Source organism: Melospiza georgiana, chromosome 5 (assembly GCF_028018845.1).
Source record: "Melospiza georgiana isolate bMelGeo1 chromosome 5, bMelGeo1.pri, whole genome shotgun sequence".
NCBI classification, from domain to species: Eukaryota; Metazoa; Chordata; class Aves; order Passeriformes; family Passerellidae; genus Melospiza; species Melospiza georgiana.
This window is the reverse complement of record NC_080434.1, coordinates 63565720-63589563: the sequence shown is the minus strand read 5'-3', so window position 1 is coordinate 63589563 and position 23844 is coordinate 63565720. Positions and strand designations below refer to the sequence as shown.

Sequence of the window (23844 nt, the reverse complement as noted above, 5' to 3'; positions counted from 1 at the left end):
CAAATGATCAAATTATATCTCAACATTTTCAAAATCAAAAAGTATTGAAATTTTTAAGGAAGGTAACACAGTCTACTTTGAAAAGTCAGCTCAATAAAAAAGCAGAAATAATTTTTAATATACACAATTAAGTGCTGGCTACATAGCAATGTCTTGACTAAAATTTACTTCCTCATTTAAGCTATACCAACAACATATTTGAGATGCCTACAGTATCCAGGATATTTTTCAGCATTACTTTTCTCTGAAAGAATTTTTATCCATCTTTTTACACAGGCAATCTTACAGGGTTTCCAATAAAAATGCTACATAACTTGCTACTAAAATAATTCTTTACCAAATAATAATATATCAAAATATCTTCTTTCATTTAAGAAAAAGAAATTACAGAATTGAAAACTTAGAGCAAATATAATTTAAAGGACAACGAATCATCTGAAGGTAAGTACCTGCAATCTATAAAGGAATTTACAGTCTCTTATTCCATAGTATAGGTTTTTATTTCATGTTGAACTGTAAAGATTCTTTCTACCATGAATTTCCAGCTCCTATGAAATTCTCTCATAACTGTGTACCTCTACAGTTCTCACTCTTGTAAGTATTCTAATATCATATAATCTCACTGTCGGACTTGTTAATTTAAAGAAACTGCAAACTCTGGAAAGAAAATAGCATAAGAGAAAAAGAGAGTGATCATGAGGGTCACTGAATAAAGCTAAAAAAAAGATGGATTTATTTACAGATCCCAGATTAAAAACACACCATGGCTGTTAGTACAGTGATGGAAAACAAAATAAATAAAATATTTTCAACATTAATTTCATAACTGAACAAAAGGAGTAATATGTAATAAGTACTGTTTTACTATCAGGTTCTGTGCTTGAGTCATAGAAAATTATTAATAATACTGACATTTAAGGCTTTAAAGATTCCAGTCACCAATTTTTTAATGATTCAGTTTGATTACATACAAAAGCCTTGAAATTCCACAGTCCTGTTTCATGTTTGATTTTTTAAAACCTTCCTATATGACCTACAATTACAACTGCATACAAGTCTGCACCCAACTATCAAACAGTCTATTAGCTTTACATATTGTGATTTATGAGCTTAGTATATTGGAATTGAAAATGTAAAATGCTTTACAAAATCACTTGAGAATTGCTCTCCAAGGAAAAAAAGTTGGGCCCAGACTATGCTATAGAGAAGTTTATCACAGGTTCAATTTAAAACTGCAGTTAAAAGTAAAAAAGGGACAATAGCGTTTTGTTTCGTAAACCAAACATGGATTCATAAAAACCATGCCAAATTTCACTTGCTACACACAACAACTAGTATGGAATACACTTAGCAATTATTTTCCCCACTTCATATAAAAGATTTTAATGGATACAAGCCAATGGCTGAGTACTGTTTTTTAGAGGCTTACCTCAAGAAAATCTTTAGGTGCATAAACAGGCCGGAAAAGACTTAGATCTGAAGTAAGATTTCAATGACACTATGTTAAAACCCAAAGATCAAAAACACATGTGCCATATTTATAACACAATCTAGCAATTTAAACAACAGACTAGAGCAAAGATCAAAATAACATCTTCACAAATATGTGGCAACAACTACCGCATATTCTGTCATGATTATGCTACTGATAATTGCCTTATTTTTTTAAACCTCAGCTAAATGAAGAGGAGGGGGTTCTTCAAGGTCTCTTCCAGACCAAACCATTCTATGATTCTGTGAAGAGCACAGTAGTCACAGGAAGCTTTTACTTAATCCTCCTAAGTGTTTAGACTGAATCACTCTTAGATTTAGGAAAGATATGATTTTCAAAAGCAAGGTGTTTTTTTTACAGCTTAGATTATTGAATTACACACACTGCTGTCAAATGAAAACTGGGGAGCAGTACTAAAAAATCCATGCAAAGTGTTTGCCATCAGAGAGGTGATAGTGTGATACAAACCAGCACCTCTACAAAATCCTTTTCAAGGAACTTGGCTATGAACTAGCATAACAGTTAGCCTTATTTTCCCCAAGTATAATATCACTGATTATTCTGTGAAAGAGTTATTTTTATCTTTTGTCAAGAAAACATCTGAGCTTAATTATCCACAGTTCTGAATATTTTCTGTTAGCCTGAGTTTATAATAAGAGGAGCTGTCTCCTAGTTGAGTAAATCTCTAAAGCACTGGAATATGGAATAAGACACAATTGCCTCTCAGTAATGATTCAGTGTTAGTACAGTAACTTGAAACAAAATAATAAGGAAATAAGTATTTATTTAGGCATAATGGCACATTACCAATGAAAGAAAGATCAAAATCAATTTGCCTTGAAGAGATTAGATTAACCTTTGACTGGTAAGTAAGATGCATCCTTCCTTTCTATGTACAAAAATTTAATGCATGTAAATTTAGTTGACCTTACCTGGCTCATCAGTTCCCATTTCATTCCATTTATTAAGCAATTCTTTTTGTTCATTCGCAGGCCTCTGAAATACACAAAAAGTGTATCTTCTTTTTTTTAACAGAATGAATAAAAACATGCTTATTTCAAATATGTATTCATTTCAACTATACATTAATGCAGTGTTTTACAAAATAGCAATACAAACTTATTTGCTAACAAATGATAACTAGCCTGAAGGTACATTACACTGGGAAAGGTTAAGTTCAGTTCCTGGAAGGAAAGAAGCCTATTAAATAGTTTCGGGTATTTAGAAATGAATTTAGGATATTTAGTACTCAGTTTTGTGTTACTGAAGATTTACTGCCCATTCCATAGAGCTGTTGGACTCGATAAAACTCCTGTCCCTGGCAGCCATGAAAACCAAATACAGCAGCATCCTTTAGCTCATGATGAAACACAGAGGTTCTGCCACCTATCACAGAGGTCAAGCAGGGGAATGAACAAAACGTGCGAAAGTTACTCCCTAGTTCCATGACCTTTAAAATTAAAGCCTCTATATTAATTAAAAAGAAATAAAATTAAAAAAAAAACAGACCAGAATGAATGACAAACAAATCAGCAATGTACCAGTATGTCTCTCTCCTCATGTACCAGTTCAGCTACAGCCTTGTGCACACAAAGCACATTGGTGTCACACACAGGCTGCACAAGTTATACAGTTGAGTCTGCACACAAAATACTCTGTTATGAGACACGAACACAGTAATGAGCTTTCCCACATGCTGCTCCCTCAAGAGGATAACTACTGCAACAGCAAAGAGGAAAATCTACCTAGAGCATTCATCTTCTCCCAAGCTGAGCTGACACATTCATTGCCACCATCTCTGAAAATTATTCAGCATTACAATTATTTAGATACTGAACCTGCACCTCTTGATAACCATGTCTAAAATGAAAATTACATTACAAGTGTGCAAGATGAGGCTTAATTTCAGAGAAGATGTCAGTTTGAAAATAGAAAATTAACAATACATTACCTTCTGTGCTAGTGGGATATTGAGTTCTGTGCACATGCTATTCAGACTTTTCAGAATTCGCTTCTCCCAGCTTCCCTAAAATAAACACAAAAGATAAATTATAAGGAATTTCTTTTTCTTGAAAATTGAATTTACTATGCAATAACAAGCAGTTTTTCTGAAGTTAGATATTTATAAAAGGATAGCAAGAGTCACTGACTGACATCTGCAAACATATGAAGGGAATATTTATATGCTTCTTTACATGGAAACAATAGATCAAACAGATCTCATTCTTTACAATACAAAAAATAACCAGAAAATTTAGTTGTTCATATTTCATATCTTTGAAAAATCAGGTATTTCACAATTACTGCTTTTTATATATGTTTAATGATCAAGGTTCTTTATAGATCAACATTTAACAAATTTTTCAAACAATTATAAGAGGTCAATCAACTGTGCATAGCAAATACCTTCTCCACTTTGGGGCCTGAAGAGACTGGCAATCTTTCTCCACAAAAAGTATCTTAAATGTTGTCAGAAATTAAGGGAAGTTAGAAACCTGGGATTCTGTAATGCTTAAAAAATAGTTCCCCTACCACAGTGCTTAGGAAATAGTTGTCTAATCAGAGAAAACAGAGGTAGACAATACCTCAGTGGCCAGTGGACAGCTTAAAAAGCAACCAGATTCTTCTGACAATTGCATTAGGCTTCAGTAGAGCCTACTCCATGGCTAACTCCTCTGAAGCTAATGCCAATTAGTAATGACTTCCTTGTCAATGGACTTGGTACTGTGCTTCCGTGATTACAGCACCACTGGTGCGTTTTATACTTTAGTTTTCTGTGGACGGCAAGCCAGACCTCAATCACATGAATGCAAAGACTCCTCTTAATTTCATTTAGTTCTATTTATTGCTTGTAATTTGCTCTAGACACAAATTTTACAACAGTTAGTTACTGTTTAACCATGCTCCTCAAAGTTCTGTCCAAAAGAGGCTGCAGTTTATTAGACAGGAAGCAAATGAAGGGCACCTAAAAAAATAAATCAAAATCTTGTCTATAATTGTTTCATTTCAGCTTTCACTTATAAGATCATTTACAAGACTCTCTCATACCTTTTTCCATCAAAAACTTACTATTTTTCACCAGAACTTTTTCCTCACAATCAAGTCATCCCTTCACTTTCTTTTGTATAAACAAAACAGATCTGAGTTTTGAATGTAAGATATGTTTTCCAAATTGCATACTTTTTATCATACTCTATAAAATATTTTTCTTTAACTGTATTAGCATATTTAAATTCCTTTCAAATGCTGCAGTTACACAACACCATGTCACAAACTGATTCATCTCTCACAAAGTGGTAGTATCAAGCCTTTACTATTTTGCTAAGAACTGAGGTTTTGTTTCTAGAGAAATAAGAAGTGAGAGAACATGAAGATTACTAGGCCATATAGGATAAGAAAGTGGAAATGGAGAAAACACAGGTAGTAGCAGCAAAAACAAAGTTAAAGGCACAGTCTTTTTTGGTAAAACTATGGTCTAGATCAGATGGCCCATCCTCCTGTCCGGCCAAATCCTAAGTGTTCAATGTTGTCTCCCTAAGGAGATTATTCCAATGGCTAATTGTTCCTATGCAAAAAATTTTCTTCTTCTGTCCAATCAGAATCCCCCCAAAAGTAACTTGTACCCCTTACTTCTCATCTTTTCCATGTGACTCTTGTAAAAAAGTCTCCATTTTCTCTGTAGCCACCCTTTAAACACTGGAACAAGGTCTCCCCTAAGCCTCCAGTTCTCAAGGCTGAACAAACCCAGCTCTCTCAGCCTTTCCTCACATGTCAGGCTGCCCAGTTCTTTGAACATCTCTGTGGCCCTTCTCTGGACCCTCTCCAGTCTGTCCACATCCTTTACTGTACAGTGGGGACCAAACCTGAACACAGTACTCCAGATGTGACCTGACCAGTGTTAAGTAGAGTGGGACAATGAGTTCTTTATTTCTGCTAGTGATGCCCACATTGATGCAGCTCAGCATCCTTTCCTTGATGCAGCACCACACTGTCCACTCATATGCAGCTTGCTGTCCACCAGGTCCTCCAGGTTCATTTCCTTCAGACTGCTCCCCAGACAGGTAGATCCAAGCCTGTGCTGCACTCCTGGATGTTTTCCCACGTGCCAGACTATGCGTTTGTGTTTTTACATTATAAGTTTCTTGTTAGCCCACTCTTCCAGCATATCCAAGTTTTTCTGCACAGTGACTCTCCCTTCTAACATGGCCACTTCTCCACTTGGTTTGGTACCATTGGCACCATCACTTCATGATACCATCAAAATTAAGGGAGGATAGGTGGAAGAGGCATAGGGAGGGGAATAGCAGAGATATGCTTAAAGATATGACAGCTACAAAAGAAGAAGAGACAGATGGAAGCTTTGCAAGACCAAGAACTATCTAATTCCAAAGAGCAATGGAGGTCAACACATTTGGTGTGACTTACAATGGCCATACCAGACATTAATCCTCTCACTGCACTGGGGATGCAACATGTTTGTAATAAACCACTTATACTCAGTCATAAACTGTGACATAATTCATCTTTCAAGACCCAGTAAGGATATTAAAATAAATGCAAAAAAGACAAAACCAAAGTGAGGGTTATGCAGCCTTTCCAAGCAAGATACCATGCCCACTCTCCAGGGCAGCAGGTACCTGAAGTGAGCAGAACCAGAATGCACTGTTCCTGACTGAAATAAAAGGCAGAGGGAGAGGTCATAAAGTCCTTTTATTGATGGGAACAATACATTTAACAAGATGATTTCTCTAGTCTTACAAAGAAATTCAACACTAAGAAAACACACTATTAGGATTGCTATGGTTACAATTATCCAGTAAAATAGCTGAAACTGAGGAAGGTAGCACTGCAATTTGGAGACAATTTCATAGCATCACATGGTTTCCAACACCTAAAGACCACACCTGAAGGGAGAGAGGATTATTAACAAGGGCATGCAGCAATAGGACAAGGGGGAATGGATTTAAACTGAAAGGGTAGGTTTACATGAGATAGGAGGAAGAAATTCTTTATTGTGAGGGTGGTGAGACATTGAACAGGTTGCCCAGAGATATTGTGGATACCCAATGCCTGAAAGTGTTCAAGGACAGGTTGGATGGGGCTCTGAGCAACCTCATCTAGTGGGAGGTATCCTAGCAAGGGAAGGCTGAAACCATCTTTAAGATCTCTTTAAGATCTCTTTAAGAAATCTTTAAGATCTCTTCCAACCCCAACTATTCTATCATCCTATGACTTACAGCATTACTACTCATTGCCATTAATGCTCTATCCCTCTCTAGAAACCTGGTTTTCTTTTGAGGCAGGAAAAGAAAGCAATATAAAAACTTCAGTAACAATGTAAAAACTTCAGTGTGCTATCTATGAGAAAACAGAACCAATGTGAGGAGAAAAATGGTTAATTATGAACATTTTAACACCTACTCAAGAAAAGATATTAATATTGCTTTAATCACTGACTCAAAGTCATTCTAGTAACTACCAGAGATGGTTTGCTGGGAGTAGTACCCTTATTTACAGAATTCTGAAGTAGAGCAAAATTTGTTAAGATAGAAAAGGATAAAGAAATTGTCAACAAACTTATAACAATGGAAACAGCATCTTAAATGGTGACTGTATCTAATAAAAACAGAATATGACAAATATGGACATTTTTATATGGGGACAAATTTTGATGGTAGCACCAAAGTATTTTTTTTCCAACTGCTGTGATGCTAAATGAAAATAAAGTAAAAATAAAAAAAAAATCTACCTACAAATAAAAAACCTGAAGTCTTTACTGTTAAAACATTAATTAGATTTTCAATATCTATGAAAGTAAATTGTTTTCACTTTTATCTCTCTCCCAAAAGGTACTAGCAACCTGTACACTTGTATTTTAGCTATTTCCAAATATTTTAAACAAACCAAATCATTGAAACACTGGCTTTGTAAGCTTTTCACATTGTTTATTTAGTCAAAAAGAGTAACAAAACAAAACCTAGTTGCGATTCAATTGCTCTGATGATGCTTGTTTTCTTACAGGCCCATTATCTACAGTGATAAATGTGTGTCATCTTGAAAATCAAACACTTGCACGTTTTAGAAAATATCATGTTAGTTCTCTAACTGTGCATTTATTATTTTTTCACAACTACCCTAATTTACCAGTATTTCTCTATGGAAAGGGTTCACAAGTCTTTATCAAAGAGCTGTATTTCAATAAAGGGTTTGAAAGGGCATCATACAGGTTTGGCTGGGATAGAGTTATATTTCTTCACAGTAGTTGGTCTGGTGCTTTCTTTTGGATTTGTGACCAAAAGGGTGCTGATAAAACACAAATGCTTTAGCTATTGCTGAGAAGTTCAAGATCTTCTCTAATGCTTCCCCAATGGCACAGAGGCTGGGAGTGCACAAGAATTTGGGAGGAGACAGAGCTAGGACAGCTGACCCCCAGTGAAAAATGGGATATTCCAGACCATACAACATCATGTTCCAAATAAAGAAGCTGGGACTTCTTTAAAGTTCTCAGAAGTTGCCTGATGATGGAAAGTAATGAATGCATTCCTATTTTGCTTTGTTGACATGTGTAGCTTTTGCTTTGCCAATTAAACTGTCTTTGTAACCACCATTTCTCACTTTTGCCCTTTTGATTCTCTCCTGCTTCTCTGGGGAAAAGTGAGTGAGTGGCTGAGCTGCCTACCAGGGTTAACACACCTGGAGGACATGGATGACGAATACTCTTTGAAATAGGGAATCAAATTTTGAAACCAGCAGAGACAGGACTTCTCCTGCTCAGTTTTAAACTACTGGAATAACAGGCCTTTCTACATACAGCTAAAAACACTGCAAGTATTACATACACTTTTGTAAAGTAATAACCCATGAAACTGCTTCAGACAAACATGCACATAAATATATCTCTCTGGTTTTTGCATTAATAAATTAGTAAGAGTGATTTTTTCAGGCTGCAAATCGTGGCATTACATTTCACACCACATAAGAAAAATTGATTAAAGCAATCCTTAGCCCCAAATCCTAAAGACTGAAACCCAGGACAGAGAGATAAGACTTAGGGGAATAAACAACAATATGCTTGTAAAGGTAACACAATTTGTTGAGTATTCTGTAAAAGAATACTGCAATGTATTTCTAGGCACAGCAGAGTTAAACACACCTTTATACCTACCTCAGATGTTTTTGTTAGACCACATTCTTGAAACTTGGTTGTTTTTTTTACATTTTTATGTGGACTTTTTTTTGTTTATTTCAAATGGCATATACTGGCAAAAAGATAAACAAGCTAGAGTATTTTTTGCTGACACCAAAAATCCTTGTTTAATCTTTACAGTCCAGTCTTTCTTATTCTCCTTCAATATACCTTAAGCTCCTTAGCTCTATATTTTTCATCTTCCTTTCACATTTTTAAGTACTAAATATATCTCTTCTTTCTGAAGATCTCACTATCTCTGCAGCCTGTTATCTTTCATCATGAAACTGCCTGTGTCCTTTCAAAAAAATGTTTTTGTAACCCTAAGGAAATGACCTATAGCTACCCCTTTTTTCCTTCTCAATGAAACCAAATTCTCTTCTTTGACATATTCACATCAACTCTATTCTACATTTTTCACCTACCTGCCACTATATCCTACTTCCTTTGTGGCTGGAGAATTACTTGAGCATTTTCTGTATTTATGTAAAATGTCACATACACAATATTACTATTCACTTTGATGAAATTACAAATCTGTGTTTTTCCTAAGGTATAAAACCTAGAAACACAGTAACATTCTACAGAGTAAATCTCAAATAGTCTAATTAAAGCTCTAATATGAATGGTAAAATTGATAACCACCCACCTGTGCTTTCCTCATATAGGCTAAAGGTTCTTTAATATGTTCAGGTGGTGCTGCAGAATGACAGGGCCAAGGAAACCTTAAGAAGAAAATATGGCAAACTTTAAATATTCTGATGTTTTATTTTGCTTAATTAATCCCATATTTGTAAACTTAAATATAACTTCTATATATAGAGAGCACTAGCAAAAACACAAGTGTGTGTTGATCAAAACTGAGTATTATTTTTAAGTATTTTTTCCTCATCCATTCTATGGATACAAATAAGATAACAATATGCAAGAATTAGTAACATTTCAGCATGAGTTCTTCTTGTATTAAAAATAATGCTCCCTTATAATTTCACATACTTATAAAATAAAGTAAAATAATTACATTAACAAATGAGGTATTTTGAAAGTGAATTCTCTTCACATAGTGTCATCTTTATGATTGCCTGTAACTTTCCCTCTCCAAGTCATCACAATTTTTAAGAGACAATATTTTTTTGAGGTTCTCCTTTTAAAAATCAGTAGTGAACATGTACATGTCCAAAGTAATTAGAAGTTTAAGTGAGGTATTGACTTAGGCAAAGCTGAATATCCACTTATAAAAATTAAAAACTAAACCAAACCACCAATTTAGCTTTCAGTAGTGTAGGTTATTTCCAATGAGTTTTTGCCAAACATTACATTCAGCTTAATTTTAAGTGTCTCAAATGTCTTTCAGGAAACAAAATTTTCACATAGCTTCCCTAATAGTTAGCCTGAATTTTCATTTGTTTGAATGCATTCAATCAGTTCCTATCATATGTTTTTGGGAAACCCTCCCCAAATTTCTTCCCATTTTTATCAGGTAAGATCATTCCTGTACTGGCTGCAAATTTGTTATGGACTATTCTGCTCCAATGTGTAAAACAGAATTAATATCAACAGATTTCAGAAATGCTGTTTCTTGGCTTTTCCACAATACTCATGAAACCATGGTGTTCACAGTTAATTTCAATTTTCAAGGGCAAATTGCATTATTTTGCTGCTTATTTCCGTGCATTAGCCCTAGAGACAGGTAAATATTTTTTCCCTGGAAAGATACAATGAAGATGAATCCTTGCTAACAGACAGAACCATTTTGCAGAATTAAGTCCCTCATACTACTAAATATACATTGTGCTAAACTGGTAACTCTAACAAGCTTATTAGCACAAATAGATTTGCATGCACAATTCTTATTTTATAGTTGCATTCATGGCTGTATCTGTTATGAAATTCACCTTTCCACAGTGCCAGAATATAAAGAAAAATTATATTTCCCAGAAGTCTAACCCAAAGTTTGCTGAACAATAATAAAAAGGAAATTTGGCTGATTTGACTGCGTTTATAACCATATCCCAAGCATGATGAGCACTGACCAGAGAAACCTAGAGATCCAGTATCTTTGATTTTAAAAAATAATTAATACAAAAATACATGCAATGCTGCGACCAATACCTCAATTAAAACCCATTTGCAGCAATTATCTCATTTACATAGTTATATTATGACCCTTGGTACCTTTGGAAGTAAAGCCAAAAGGAAAATACTAAAGTACCTACAAAATGTGGTGATATTTATTTCATTTATTCTTTAAAATGCACTTGAGTCCCATATTTTCACTAGGATGAAAAAGAAATAATGGCACTTTAAAAACAGAAGCTAAGCAGGTACCATTGCTATGACAGATATTGCAGATTACAGTAACATACCATACACCTCTATAAACAAATGGATCAAAAGTAAATCATGTGAGCAGAACTCATTAAGTGAAAATACTTAATAAACTCACACATTGAGTTCACTATAAACAGCATTCTGAAGCTTCTTTTCCCAACCTGTTAAAATAAAAAAACAACCAGAAGACAACTTTAGGAATTAATACTGATGGAACATCAATCAGAGGTTGCTTTGCAGTCACTGGAGTTTTATGTCTGGTCTCAGTTCATGTCTACCTACCAGATAGACAAGGGGAGACAAAGAAACCTTAATCTAATTAAGATAGGAAATCTCCAAGTTTAAATCTCTATACAAACAGAACATCCTTTATTTCCACCTGCTGTTCAAATAATTACAATATAGTTTTGTTTAAAAACTTACATTCTATTTCTTAAAGCCATCATTTTATAAAACCAACAATTTATATTAAGAGAGACAATGTTCCTGATGATTAGAAATCTGACATCATTTATCACAAAATCCTCACATTATAGTAACATAGCCTACAACTTTCAATGCAAATTGGAAATTCAACTAGAGGTAAAATTTTCATTTCAAGAGTATCCCCATGGAATTTAATTTACATTTTCAAAAGTGACTCAACTCTCTATTCACCCAGAACTTTCAAAAAAATCACGAGTATCTTATAAAATGATAAAAGCACTTTGCATAGTATGTTTTTCAAAATGCAGATGGAATCCAACAACACTTTCCATTTTAAATTTTCTTTATCTGATTCAATAATCTGGAATCCCTGAATGTCTGCTTCTGGCTACTGTCAGTGACAAGACACCAAGCTCCACCAAGCACTGTCTTCATCACTTATATCACATATATTCTTACATACATCTATCCTATTCACAAATATATCAATGAAGTGTTACAAACCTGATGTCTTCAGAAAATCCTTAATATCCTCTTTTAGAGATTCCAGCTTAATTTCTGGTTTGTGTAGGCTAACCTAATATGAAAAATAAATAAATAAGCATCAAGAACTAAAGAGAAATTACATTATTCAAGTTATAAAGTAAGTAATGAACATGCTTAAAGCAAACTCCTTCCTTGAGCAACAGCAGTCAAAAACATCAGTTAACTTTTTTCTCATTCAATGTCTTTTCACCTTTTTCATCAATGCTAAAAGGTGTTGTGTGGGGAAGAAGAGAGAAAAAAGGAGTAGAACATGCAATGAACACATATGAACATACATGTTTAATAATCTGAGCAAACACCCCACATACTCAGCACAAATGCTAGACTGTACACATTAAGGAATTGGTCATAAGGCACACATGGAATAAACTAGAAGCCAATCCCTGTATTTCACTTGAAAGAATTAAAACTGAAAACATTCCATAATTTTTCACTTAGCCTTCCACAGTTCACCTCTTGCAGGTAAGAAATGCCATTTTCAATCCAAAAAACTGACTGTGCACCAAACACTCCCCACTGCAGCTGTGACTAGTGGGTATATACGGCCTCTTGCAATGAAATGCACTCAACACACTCAGCAGCCCTAACCAGCCCTAACCAGCACTAACCAGCACTAACCAGCTTTACAATCATACCATGACACAACCACACACATCTGCACATCTTTCAGCAATAGCAGGACCAGCTGCTAGAGCATCTCCTTCTGCAGCTAGACCAAGAGGAGAAAGCCAACACATCACAAAGGTCCCAAAGGACAACAAGCAGAAACTCTGAAGTTTCTGTGAAGGGCTTTCTAAGACATATTTTCCTATGCATGGTACATGGCAATAGCTGATTAACATCAGATAATAAAGCTAAAGGTATAGAGAAAAAAAACAATGCTGCATGCTAACTTGAAAATAACACCAGAAGATCTGTGTGTCCACAGCCATGAGAGCTCCAGGCATATGTTAGAAGCACATGGCCATGTCATCTACATAGAAATGTGAGGCCATGTCATCTACATAGAAATGTGAGACACCTCTTACCAAAAACTACTCAACAATGTGCTGTAGGCATATCAACTGCTAATTCTATTGCAGCAAGCTTTCCTGCTGCAATAGAATTTTCATTTTTATTTAATTAAAAATAATCTTTCACCAACTTGTGCTGTCTTCCAGCCCTAACAGCACTGCTAACAGCATGGCAGGCTTTAAGTCCACAGCACACAACTAAAACTCCCAAATCTTGTACTTTGCCTTACAGTTTATACATGGAAAAAGGTGTTTCTGCACTGGAAAAGCTCGTCTAGGTGAACTGACAATGCAGAATTTTAAGAAAACCTTTCCATTTTCCCCACATGAAAAGAGGAATGGACAATAATGGAGAGAATAATAACATCTGCATTTCAAGATCCCTTGCCATTACAGGTAAGGGAGGCATTTATACTTAGTTTATTAAGTGCAATAGCAAAGAGACTATTTCTCAGCATGCTTCTGAGAAAGAAAGGTCATCATAAGCACAGACTAGAAGGTGTGGAGAGTTGCATAACTCATGTCAAATGACAAACAAATATTCCATCCAGCACAATGGTAAAAGCTGGCAAAGGATGGTTACTAATATCTGGGAAACAAAGATTTTTATGTGTGTTCTTGGGCAGCTCACAAAATACCCTTTTAAACAAAAAACCCAAGGAAGATTTTATGAAGAATTCCTTTTGAAGCTACTTTGATGGGATGTCCTTTGTCCTTTTTGTACATTTGCCAGGCTGAGGGTTTTCTCTGCCGCAAGGCAGAGGTTTTGTGTGTTTACTGTAGAAACTTTAAATAAAGTAACACACATCAAGCAGGGCAGATTTTGCCATACTGTTCCTCAGAAGTTTTTGTGCACCCTTTTGTGAATGTTCAGCTTTGTCTTTGAGTTAAATATGGCTGATTCTAATCTCAAGGTCCATGGAGTGTCAGGTCTGGCATACTTTTTAGATATGAAAAAAAAATCCCCTTCACAAATAGAACTTATTACAGATGATAAATCACACAAAGAAAAGAAAGCTCCTGTACAATCTGCTATAAAATGGATTAATTATCTTGACACTGGAAACAGTACAAGAAATTATGTAAATGCAATCCAAACAGTGTTTTAATTCTCTGCTGTTCACACACCTGTGAGCTCTTGGCTTACTAAGGAGTATCTGATACTCCTATTGACAACAACAGGGGTATTTGTGGAGATTCCTGGAAATTCTGGAAATTGATACAGCATATCACATTAGAAGGTATTAAGAGTTCAGTCCACACACTACTTCCCATTTTCCCTGTCAGGCCACAAGAACAAGAGAGGTCTTTCTTGTAAACTGCTGTTGCCAAGAGAACCTGTCCCCCAGCTGCAGAACACCAAATCCAGAGACTCCTGTATGCAGCAGAAAGGCCGTCAAAAAGGAAACAGGGCAGCACGCTGGGGAAAAATCTTCCCCAAGGATCACATCATTGCATCAGCCTGCACTGGTTAACTTCACCTCTTCATGCCCATGTATTCAGCCAGATATTATTTCATTATTCCTAGCCCTGATGCAGCCAGTATTCTTAGGCTAATCTCTAACTTATCAAAATATCTATTTTTAGATGTTTCACACCCTTCCTGCCTGTGTCCTTTTTCTTCTCTTCACTGAAAAAAGCTGTACTGAGACAAATTTTCACACAAAAAATGTGAACACTTCCCACCCCCCCAAAATTTGGGGGCACTTTTGTCTCCACTTTTACCAATTCAGAGCTCAGTTGCAAAAGCCTCCTCCCATTTACACTTTCCCTCTTGTTTACTTGTGTACTACAATCAACACATTCCTAAGTGATAAGCAGAACAAGAAAGCCACAGAAACTGTTGGGTTTGCTGATCAGTTTTCAAATCAGAAATTAGATACTTGAGAATGTGGCAAACAGTTCAGCTGGCAGCTGCAGCCAGCTCTAACACAGACCATATTCCAACTCTGTATAACACAACAAGGGAAAATACTCATTTTGGTAAGTGAAAGGAACTCTCTTCAGAACTGTTTTGCTGCAACTTAACAGTATGGTACCTCTTTAGAATTCATATGGGTGTTTATAGGAAGTAAATTGAGGAATCAAGGGGACTTAGCAGAGCTGATATTCCAAAATTACTAGTCCAGGTGTCCATAGAATCTTGTTTTTCCTTTGGATTAACTGATCTAACTTATTTCTTTGTTGTACCATGTTGGAAAACACATTTAGGTATTTATATTTTGGTAGGGTTGGTTTGTTTCAAACTGCTTGGTACAGTTTAACACACTGACTAAGTCTCATTTGCATTTTTTTCCTGTGATTTTATTCCTTGTAGAATAAAAAAAATATGTTGACAAAATTTAATTTATATAAAAAAGCATTACCCCAACTTTACATAGCTAAAAATGCCTGCCTAAGATTTACTGGGAGAAAAACCCACATTGATGAGATTTGTACTCATGAACTGAATTAATTCCCTGCATGATCAATAAACAGCAAACACCCAGATAGAACTACCAATTTCAACACACACATCTTGATGAAAGGATGTCTTACTTCTATGAGAAAAATACTATCTGTTGCTATAAGGAGACTGTAACATGCAGGGTAATAGAGGGTGAGCAATATAGGGGAACAATCCATGAAAGCAAAGGGTGACAGTTAAAACAGGGAAAAAGCCAAATATTCAGAGGCTGAGTCAGGGCAATATAGAATCAGAGTCCTTAAAGTCAAACATTTCAGCAAGAAATAACAAATCATTTTTAATAAATGTTAATGCCTATCAGCTTTTCCCTGTAAAACCAGCATTGTGCATAATCTTATGGGTAGGGCACTGAGGTCCAGGTGTGGGATGTCTGTGGTCCTCTCCAGTCTTGGTCAGCTTCCTGTGGGTCAAGGCACATCTGTCCCTTCCACATTCCTTCATAAAACAAGCTGTCATTACAGCATTTCTTGGCACCCCCGATTCTTCAGCTGTACACACCCAGACTTGGGGGACTTCTAAAATTTTGCCAAATTTGCCAGTGCCTAAGGCACCACTAACAATCTTGTGTGTGCATCTTTGATTTTGGCAAGGTATCCTGCTGGGGTCTGTGCACTCACCATGGGAAGTGATACCCTAAAAGTACTCTCTCTGTACCTGGATGCCAAGATGGAAAAAGATCCAGACACTCAACACTGCTGTGGCTGAAAGGAAGCAAAAGGATAGCACAACAGTAAAATAATAAAATTGGTGGAAATAGGAAATTGATTCACAGAGGAACTGAACACAGAGCTCAACCTATTTACAAATTAGCATCTAAATTTGAAAGTGGCATTCAGTGATCATGACTGGAGCAGCACTGATCATGCAAGAGATGATCCATCAATGACAGCACTCAAAGAAGTACAGGAAAATAACTAGAGGGCCAGCAACAGACTACTAAGAGGAGGCTTGACAGAACAAAGTGTTCCAGCATAACTCCTGTGTTATACTGTTTCTTTTCTCAACAAGAATAAACACTGCAGAGAAGTGATCCAACTACACTGAAATGTGGAATCGCATCAGGTGAACACATATTTTTATCCTGTTGCAAACAGTTCTGCAAATGACTTTACACAATCCTAATATTTTTACAGGCTATCAACCATAATTTCTCTTCAAAGCCTTTTTTGTTTAGATAAACATGTGCCCTCTCAAAGCATTTATTACTGTTCAGTATGTTTCTGCACAAGTGCACAATGTTTTTCGGTTTTATTGCTATTATTTCCCAAATTACAATAAAACAGAATTCCCAAATATAACCCATCTTTAGAAGAAGTAAATTCAATGAAAGCTAATAAATATCCACCATTCCTTGTGAACTCCATTTTACCATAACTGGACTTTATAAGGACCAAGCTGACTTGGTAAAATCCACTTCAAGCACAACCACCACAATTTCAACATAAACACTCACTAAAAACTTAAACCCCTGCAACTTTAAGGGAAAGATTAGTTTTGGTTATACATTTCTGAAACAGAAAGAAGAATCATTCTGAGACTAACTAAACAAATTTTAGTAAGTGTGAAACCCTGATTACAATGACAATTTTCCAACGCTTCTACATTTCTACATGAACTATAATAAGGGAAAAAATATTGTGAACTTTCTTATACAAGTAAAAATAACCTTGCAGATACAGAGAGCTTCAATCAGCCTCATATGGAAGTAAACAGCTTCAAATGTTATGCTGTGGTACAAGAAATAAGGATATATTTTAATAATGTAATTTTAATGTTTAATAAATTTTCTAGGTTTTGAATATAAAATTAGGGCTGAAAATAAAATTAGTGCTGAAAACACAGGGCAAAAACCAGAATCCACATTACTAAAAAAGTTCTACTCAGCCAGTCAAGCTTGCTTTGCTTCTGAACTCCATCATCTGATCAACACATAGTCAACTGCATTCAATTTAAAATTCACTATAATGCAAATATTACTGCTGAGCCACTTAAACCAAAGGCACAAGCTCTATCAGCAAGCATAGTAAATCCTTTGCCAAATACAATGCATGAAAACGAACCATTACTTTTCCATGATGACTCATGAGCCTACGTTTCTTTGCTAATTTTTATTAAATAAATGTTACATTGCATAGAAACATTCTCCTTCTGAATGTGATCTTTTATACAAGTTGAGATTGTTATCAATTTCTTTTTTTTAACTGGCAAAAAATATCATGAAAACAATATGCTGGGACATTTTGCAAACCATAAATTCTAACAAATGATTCTAAGCTTATTTACCTCCACTTTCTTTAGAAGCAGAGTCAGGCACTACTCCAGCTCCAATGCTCCTAGCACTCCCAAATGAAGCCCCCTCCTCCTCTGCCCCACCTGAAGTCTTGTTGAGACCCTTACCTCTCTGTTTGATCAAACTGCCTTTAAAGCCTTCTGGCTCCACCACCCTGCTCAGAGAAGGGTGGCAGACCCCGCTCCTCTGGAGAGTGTTTCTGACCAGCACATCTCCTCTCCACCTCTCTGTACCTTCAGGCACCTCCACCAATGTGTTCTCACTCCCAAACTGAATGGCTGCAGTGGGGTGGGATGGGTGTCAGGCCTGATTTTTGTATTGACATTATCCCTTTTAGCCTACTGCAACAGCCCTTATCACGCTTTGTTATCAGCTCTCCTCAGGTTGTCCCACTCCAGCCACACCTACAAGAAACATCTGAGAACATTCATGCAGGAAATGCAGGAGGGGACTCCTTGCACTGTGAGTCTTTCTTGTTCCATTTAAAACGTAATTTAGAACCTTTATCTTTCATTTCGAACCTTTCATTTTATTGTCACCTCTTGTTTTAGAAAAGTTCTTTAGGAATAAACTACGGAAGCTTTTGTCTGTTGGTTGGTTTTTTTGGGTATTTTTTAAACTTTTTCATTTGCCCTGGTCACTAGAGGTTCTGGGCAACTCTGAGTTAGACTGATCTCGATTAGAGGTCTGCATGGGACAAAAATTAAGACTGATTAATCTCAACTGATTAATAAAGCCTAACTCAAAGGTTTTCAAAGATCATGAAAAATGAAGTTTCTGAATTGGCTGCAAATGAAAATGTGCTAAAAAGGTAGCACCTTTTCATGTTTCTGAACAGTTTCATTTTTATTGTCTGTTCACTGACACAGACCTTCCCTAGAGCAGAATTTTAGCAAGATTTCACGAAATAATTTGTTTTAAAACTGCATATTGTCCTTGAGATATCCACGTTTTAGTTTTTCTAAACACCTCTAATCTCTACCTTAAAAATATTTACAATTCAGAAAGGGAAGAGAAAAATTAAGACAAAAACAAGCAAATTTGATTATAAGCTTGCACAGTGAAGTTGTGCCCAGAAAATGAGGTCTCTCTGCTACCCCACTAACACCAGCAGCAATTCTACCTGTTGAAAAGTTATTACCCAATATTTTGGCTCTTTGTCACTGTTACTCTTTCCTTTCAAACATACTACAAAGTATGCTCAGAAGAAATTCCAAAGTGATAGGCACATTAGAACTCTGACCCACATTAACCTCTCTTCTTAACTGCAGTAACATATCAGTGTATCAAAAATCAACTTACAAAAATCAATCTAACATTTATTTATTTATTCATTCATCACTTACACAACACTACCTCTACTTCAGTCCTAGGGATAAAAATGTGATTATCTTGGTATCCCCAGAAGTCAAGCTCTGACAGCAAATCATTTGATGCCCATGCCAAAGTTATTTCAAAGAGATTGTGTATCACAGCCCTTGACACCAGCTCAGGCTCCCAGTGACAGCCATGCAAAGCACTGGTTTGATCAGTTCATAACCACAGGGCTACTCTCTCCCCACTCACAAATAATGTCAGGATACTGTGTTTTCCCCAAAATTCATTTCATCAATGAAACTGTTCATTCTGAGTTCTCCTTCTTAAAAAATAAAAGAAGAGACAAATATACGAAACATAGCTTTTGTAATAGCTAAAATACTGTATGTGAGACCACATGTTCTCTCAAAATTTCAGGGATTATTAAAATGGACCTTAAGATCCTTTCTGACTGTAGTGTTTTCAGACAGTAAATATTTTTGAGGCACAAATATCCACATCATTTTCTACTAAGAGATGAAGAATATTTGTGAAGTATAGCTGCAGTACAAATATCCAAACCAAAAGTTTCACTTTGATGCACTGATTCCAAAGACTTCCTAAAACACAGTGTGCATCTCCCAAAATAGTTTAAAATCCCCTAAAAAAGGGACCACCCTTCAAAATCACAACTTGTGCAGACCAAGCTTTGTTAACCAGCAGGCAAAGAACTCCATCACATCCTACCAATAACCTGGATTTCAGGAGTGATGCACAGCAACAGCTGAGATTTCCTATTTGACAGTGCAGCTCCAGCAATACCCCATGTGATCAAGCATCAGCTTAATACAGAGTGAAGCAAAATGCAGAAACTTTGAGAATTCTGTGCAGCTGCCCAGGGCAGAACAGGAGAGCAGCCTCTGACTGAGGGGCCCTTGCACGGTGCAGCACTAACATGACTGCCCAAACTTTATAAACAAAGCAAATCTTCTGCACGTGGAAGAGCATAAATGCATGCAGGGTCAATAAAAAAGGCTCCTGTACCAAGAACACCCAGATTCCTGGCAAACACAGGGTACATTTGGCCCTACTAATCTAAACTACAATCTCCTAGAGATAATTCATTCGATTGAGAAATCCCATTGTTGATGTATCTATAAACTTTCAGACCACTACACTAAACTACAGCTCTGATTTAACCTGCTGTTACAAACCCTTCACACGCAACTCTGAGAATCAGCTTGAATATTTGTGGCTGTGTTTCTTTCCTTTCCCCTTAGCATTTCATATGACTAGAATGATCATGACCTATACAAACACTTTTTCCTTATTCTCCAGGAAACCTGTGCCACAGCACTCTGCAAAGCCATCACAGCAGAGACATTCTCGTGTCCAGCAGGGATTCGGGCACCTCACTGCCCTTCCAGACTCCCAACCCCCCTGGGAGGGCACTGCTCACATTCTCACCTGCACAAAATCCCTCCACCAAACCAAAGCCACCCGCCCAGTTTGGCACCTTCTGAACACCCAGCCAAGCCCTGAGGGCACCAAGCTGCCTCCTGTCTCAGGAAACCCAGCAAAGAATGAAGGGACTGTGAAATGTGGCCCTGCCAGAGACAGGGATGAAGATCCTGTGGAAAGGAGTGCATTCAGGTTTGTTAGAAACAGGAACAGAGTGGTTAGAGCAGAGCCCTCTTTTGAGGACAAGATGTGACTCTGCACTCCTCATGTCGGTTTTTTTAGGATACTCAATTTCCCAACATTTAGCAGAACCCAGCCTCTACAATCCTTCATAATTCCAGCCCCCTTCAAGTCATGTACATTGGCTTATTCAAATATTTAGAAAGCCCTGTCAACAGAAGCAAGGCAGACACACATTAATAAAAGCATTTAGAGACCAAATCAGCACATTTAAATACAAAACAAACAAAAGACAGGCAGTGTGACAGTGATGTCACTTGCTACAGGGACATTCAAAGAGGAAAATCATGTTTCATTTAAAAATGCAACAAAACTATTGTACAAATAATGGACATGGTATCCTAAAAAAAACCCAAAAAACCCAACTCAACCCAAACCAAACCAAACCAAAAAAAAAAACCACCAACAAACAAAAAAACACAAAAAAAACCCCCAACCCCCCCCACCTGTATAATTTTAAGCAGTGTTTGAAAAAAAAGCCCAAATACAAAAGCACAAGATTTTAAAAAACCCAATCCAAAATATTTCAATAATGCACAATATGTTACAGCACCATGACTAGGTTATTATGATAATGAAAATTGATGCAACTTTAATCTGAGACATCCTAAATTAAATTTAGCTGAAATATGAAAATCTGTCTCCAAGTGCAGATAAGTTATTAAATATAAAAAAAAAAAGGGGGCAACTGTTATCCCAGCTACAAAATTTACTTCCATGCGGTTTTTTTTCTCATTTATTTTCACTTCCTTTCAGCAAATCCTCATTTTCTCAGGGACACTATGGGAGCGGGGGAGGGTGGGTGGACTTTAAAGCTCTCCAAATTAAAGATTAAAAAAGCAATTCGCTTCAGGACCTATCTTTGAAGCAGCGAGATTTCAGACGGATAGTCTTCATATTCCCTGCGAAATCCTTGTGTCCCAAGGGGAAACACAACAAACACGGCTCTAGAAGCCAAACACGCCGCTCCCCGGCCCCGCCGAGGAGGGAGAGGAGGGGACAAGGAGGAAAACAGGGAGGGGACGAGGGGAGCCGGGGCCCGGAGCCCCTGCCCGTGAGGAGAACACCGGGCCGGGGGCGGCGGCCGGGAACAAAGCGCCGGGAGGGGCAGCGCGGAAGGGAGGCGTGCATGAGGGCACAGCGGCAGGTCAGGGCTCACCCGGGCCTGTCGCTCCAGCTGGGAGTGCAGGCTGGAGCCCTGCAGGCGCTGCACGACCCTGGCGATGGTGAGGGACAGCCCGCGCTCCGGGTCCTGCATGGCGGGCCCTGCGCGGCCGGGCCGCCTTCGCCGCCGCACCGCCACGTTACCCGGCAACGGCGGCAGCGGCGCCCGCCTACCGCTGCGCCCGGCCGGGAACCGGCGCCGCGCGGAAAGGTTCCGCCCTGAGGGGGAAGGAAGGGCCCGGGGAAGGGAAGGGAAGGGAAGGGAAGGGAAGGGAAGGGAAGGGAAGGGAAGGGAAGGGAAGGGAAGGGAAGGGAAGGGAAGGGAAGGGAAGGGAAGGGAAGGGAAGGGAAGGGAAGGGAAGGGAAGGGAAGGGAAGGGAAGGGAAGGGAAGGGAAGGGAAGGGAAGGGAAGGGAAGGGAAGGGAAGGGAAGGGAAGGGAAGGGAAGGGAAGGGAAGGGAAGGGAAGGGAAGGGAAGGGAAGGGAAGGGAAGGAAGGAAGTGGCGGAAGGAAGGAAGTGGCGGAAGGAAGTGGCAGAAGTGGCGGAAGGAAGTGGCGGAAGGAAGTGGCGGAAGGAAGTGGTGGAAGGAAGGAAGGAAGGAAGGAAGGAAGTGGCGGAAGGAAGGAAGTGGCGGAAGGAAGTGGCGGAAGGAAGTGGCGGAAGGAAGGAAGGAAGTGGCGGAAGGAAGGAAGTGGCGGAAGGAAGGAAGGAAGGAAGGAAGGAAGGAAGGAAGGAAGGAAGGAAGGAAGGAAGGAAGGAAGGAAGGAAGGAAGGAAGGAAGGAAGGAAGGAAGGAAGTGGCGGAAGGAAGGAAGGAAGGAAGGAAGGAAGGAAGGAAGGAAGGAAGGAAGGAAGGAAGGAAGGAAGGAAGGAGTAAAAAATTCATATTTTATGATTGGCTTTTTGCAAATATTAAAATGAATATTATATGTGTTAGAAAGTCGTGCTGTATTAATTTTCTTAAGTAGTGTGTTACATATAGTTTCAGGTTATAAAAAAATGTTAAAATAGAAACTATGCTAAGTTAGGTATTTTTTTAATGAAAGGACTCGCAGCAAGATAGCAGCCACAGAACACCTAAATCTTTCAGAGACAGAGAATTTATTGCTCCGTTATCAGGAGAAATGAACTTCTTCCCACCTTGCTGAGCCATGACAATGCCGGTTCGGATTCAGAGGAAGAAGTTGACGATGACCAGCCAGAATCCTGTATTTGAATGGAATTTATGCATCATGTATGAGGTGTATGAATATGCAACAGGTTATTGTTTTTAAGGGTTACTCCTCTGTTAACAGGTGGGGAAATCATACATTAGGTGAGTTTCATGTGCAATGCACAAGACTTAGCAGGTCTGCAAAAACCACCCTGATCCCCGTAGGTCAAAAAAACAGGATAAAAAACAGAGGTCAGCTGCAGAGGAGTAATTTCCTGCCACTGACTACCTCTGCTCCAAGGTTGCCCTTTATAACCCTTTGTCTATGCACATCTGTCAGTCTTCATTCCCTGTTTTTTTAGACTGTTTCCAGCCTGGTTTCCCTCCACTACATTTCCCTTTGGTCAGTTACATCTCCAGTGTGGGTTGGAAAAGTTACTTCTTGTAATGCCAATCCAAGTTTAAAAGAAGGGTGATATGAAGAGATAATCTAGAGAATCTTACCAAGGGCTGTTAACAGCTTCTTGTGTATCCCTACCATATCTAGTTAAGAAATCTCATGCTTAAGTGTGTGCTCCTTTTTTGTTTCCTTAGAAGGAGTGGGCTGCATAGCAGCTTGAGAAATACAGGGTCTATATTAGAAAATATCACTTAAATAACAGGCATTGGCAGAAATCCCAATTTATGCTTTAGCCTATCCCCTGGTACCATTCAACTGGTTTAACTTGGTTCCTGTGATAAGTTTTTGACAATTACAGCTTTTTCATCATGATTTGCTTT

The 23844-nt window shown here is 37.8% G+C and overlaps 1 protein-coding gene across 1 annotated transcript in view; it reads right to left on the bottom strand.

The window, feature by feature from the left end:
- Window positions 1-22052, bottom strand: part of TBC1D19 (TBC1 domain family member 19) — a 46112-nt gene extending 24060 nt beyond the window's left edge. Inside the window, exons 1-7 of the mRNA XM_058024814.1 lie at window positions 21908-22052; window positions 11940-12012; window positions 11125-11170; window positions 9328-9403; window positions 3444-3518; window positions 2425-2488; window positions 1430-1476 (exon numbers count right to left, since the gene is read on the bottom strand). Of these exons, the coding sequence (XP_057880797.1) occupies window positions 1430-1476; window positions 2425-2488; window positions 3444-3518; window positions 9328-9403; window positions 11125-11170; window positions 11940-12012; window positions 21908-22006 (480 nt within the window). The 5' untranslated portion in view covers window positions 22007-22052. The remainder of the gene's footprint in view (window positions 1-1429; window positions 1477-2424; window positions 2489-3443; window positions 3519-9327; window positions 9404-11124; window positions 11171-11939; window positions 12013-21907) is intronic.
- Window positions 22053-23844: the final 1792 nt, after the last annotated feature.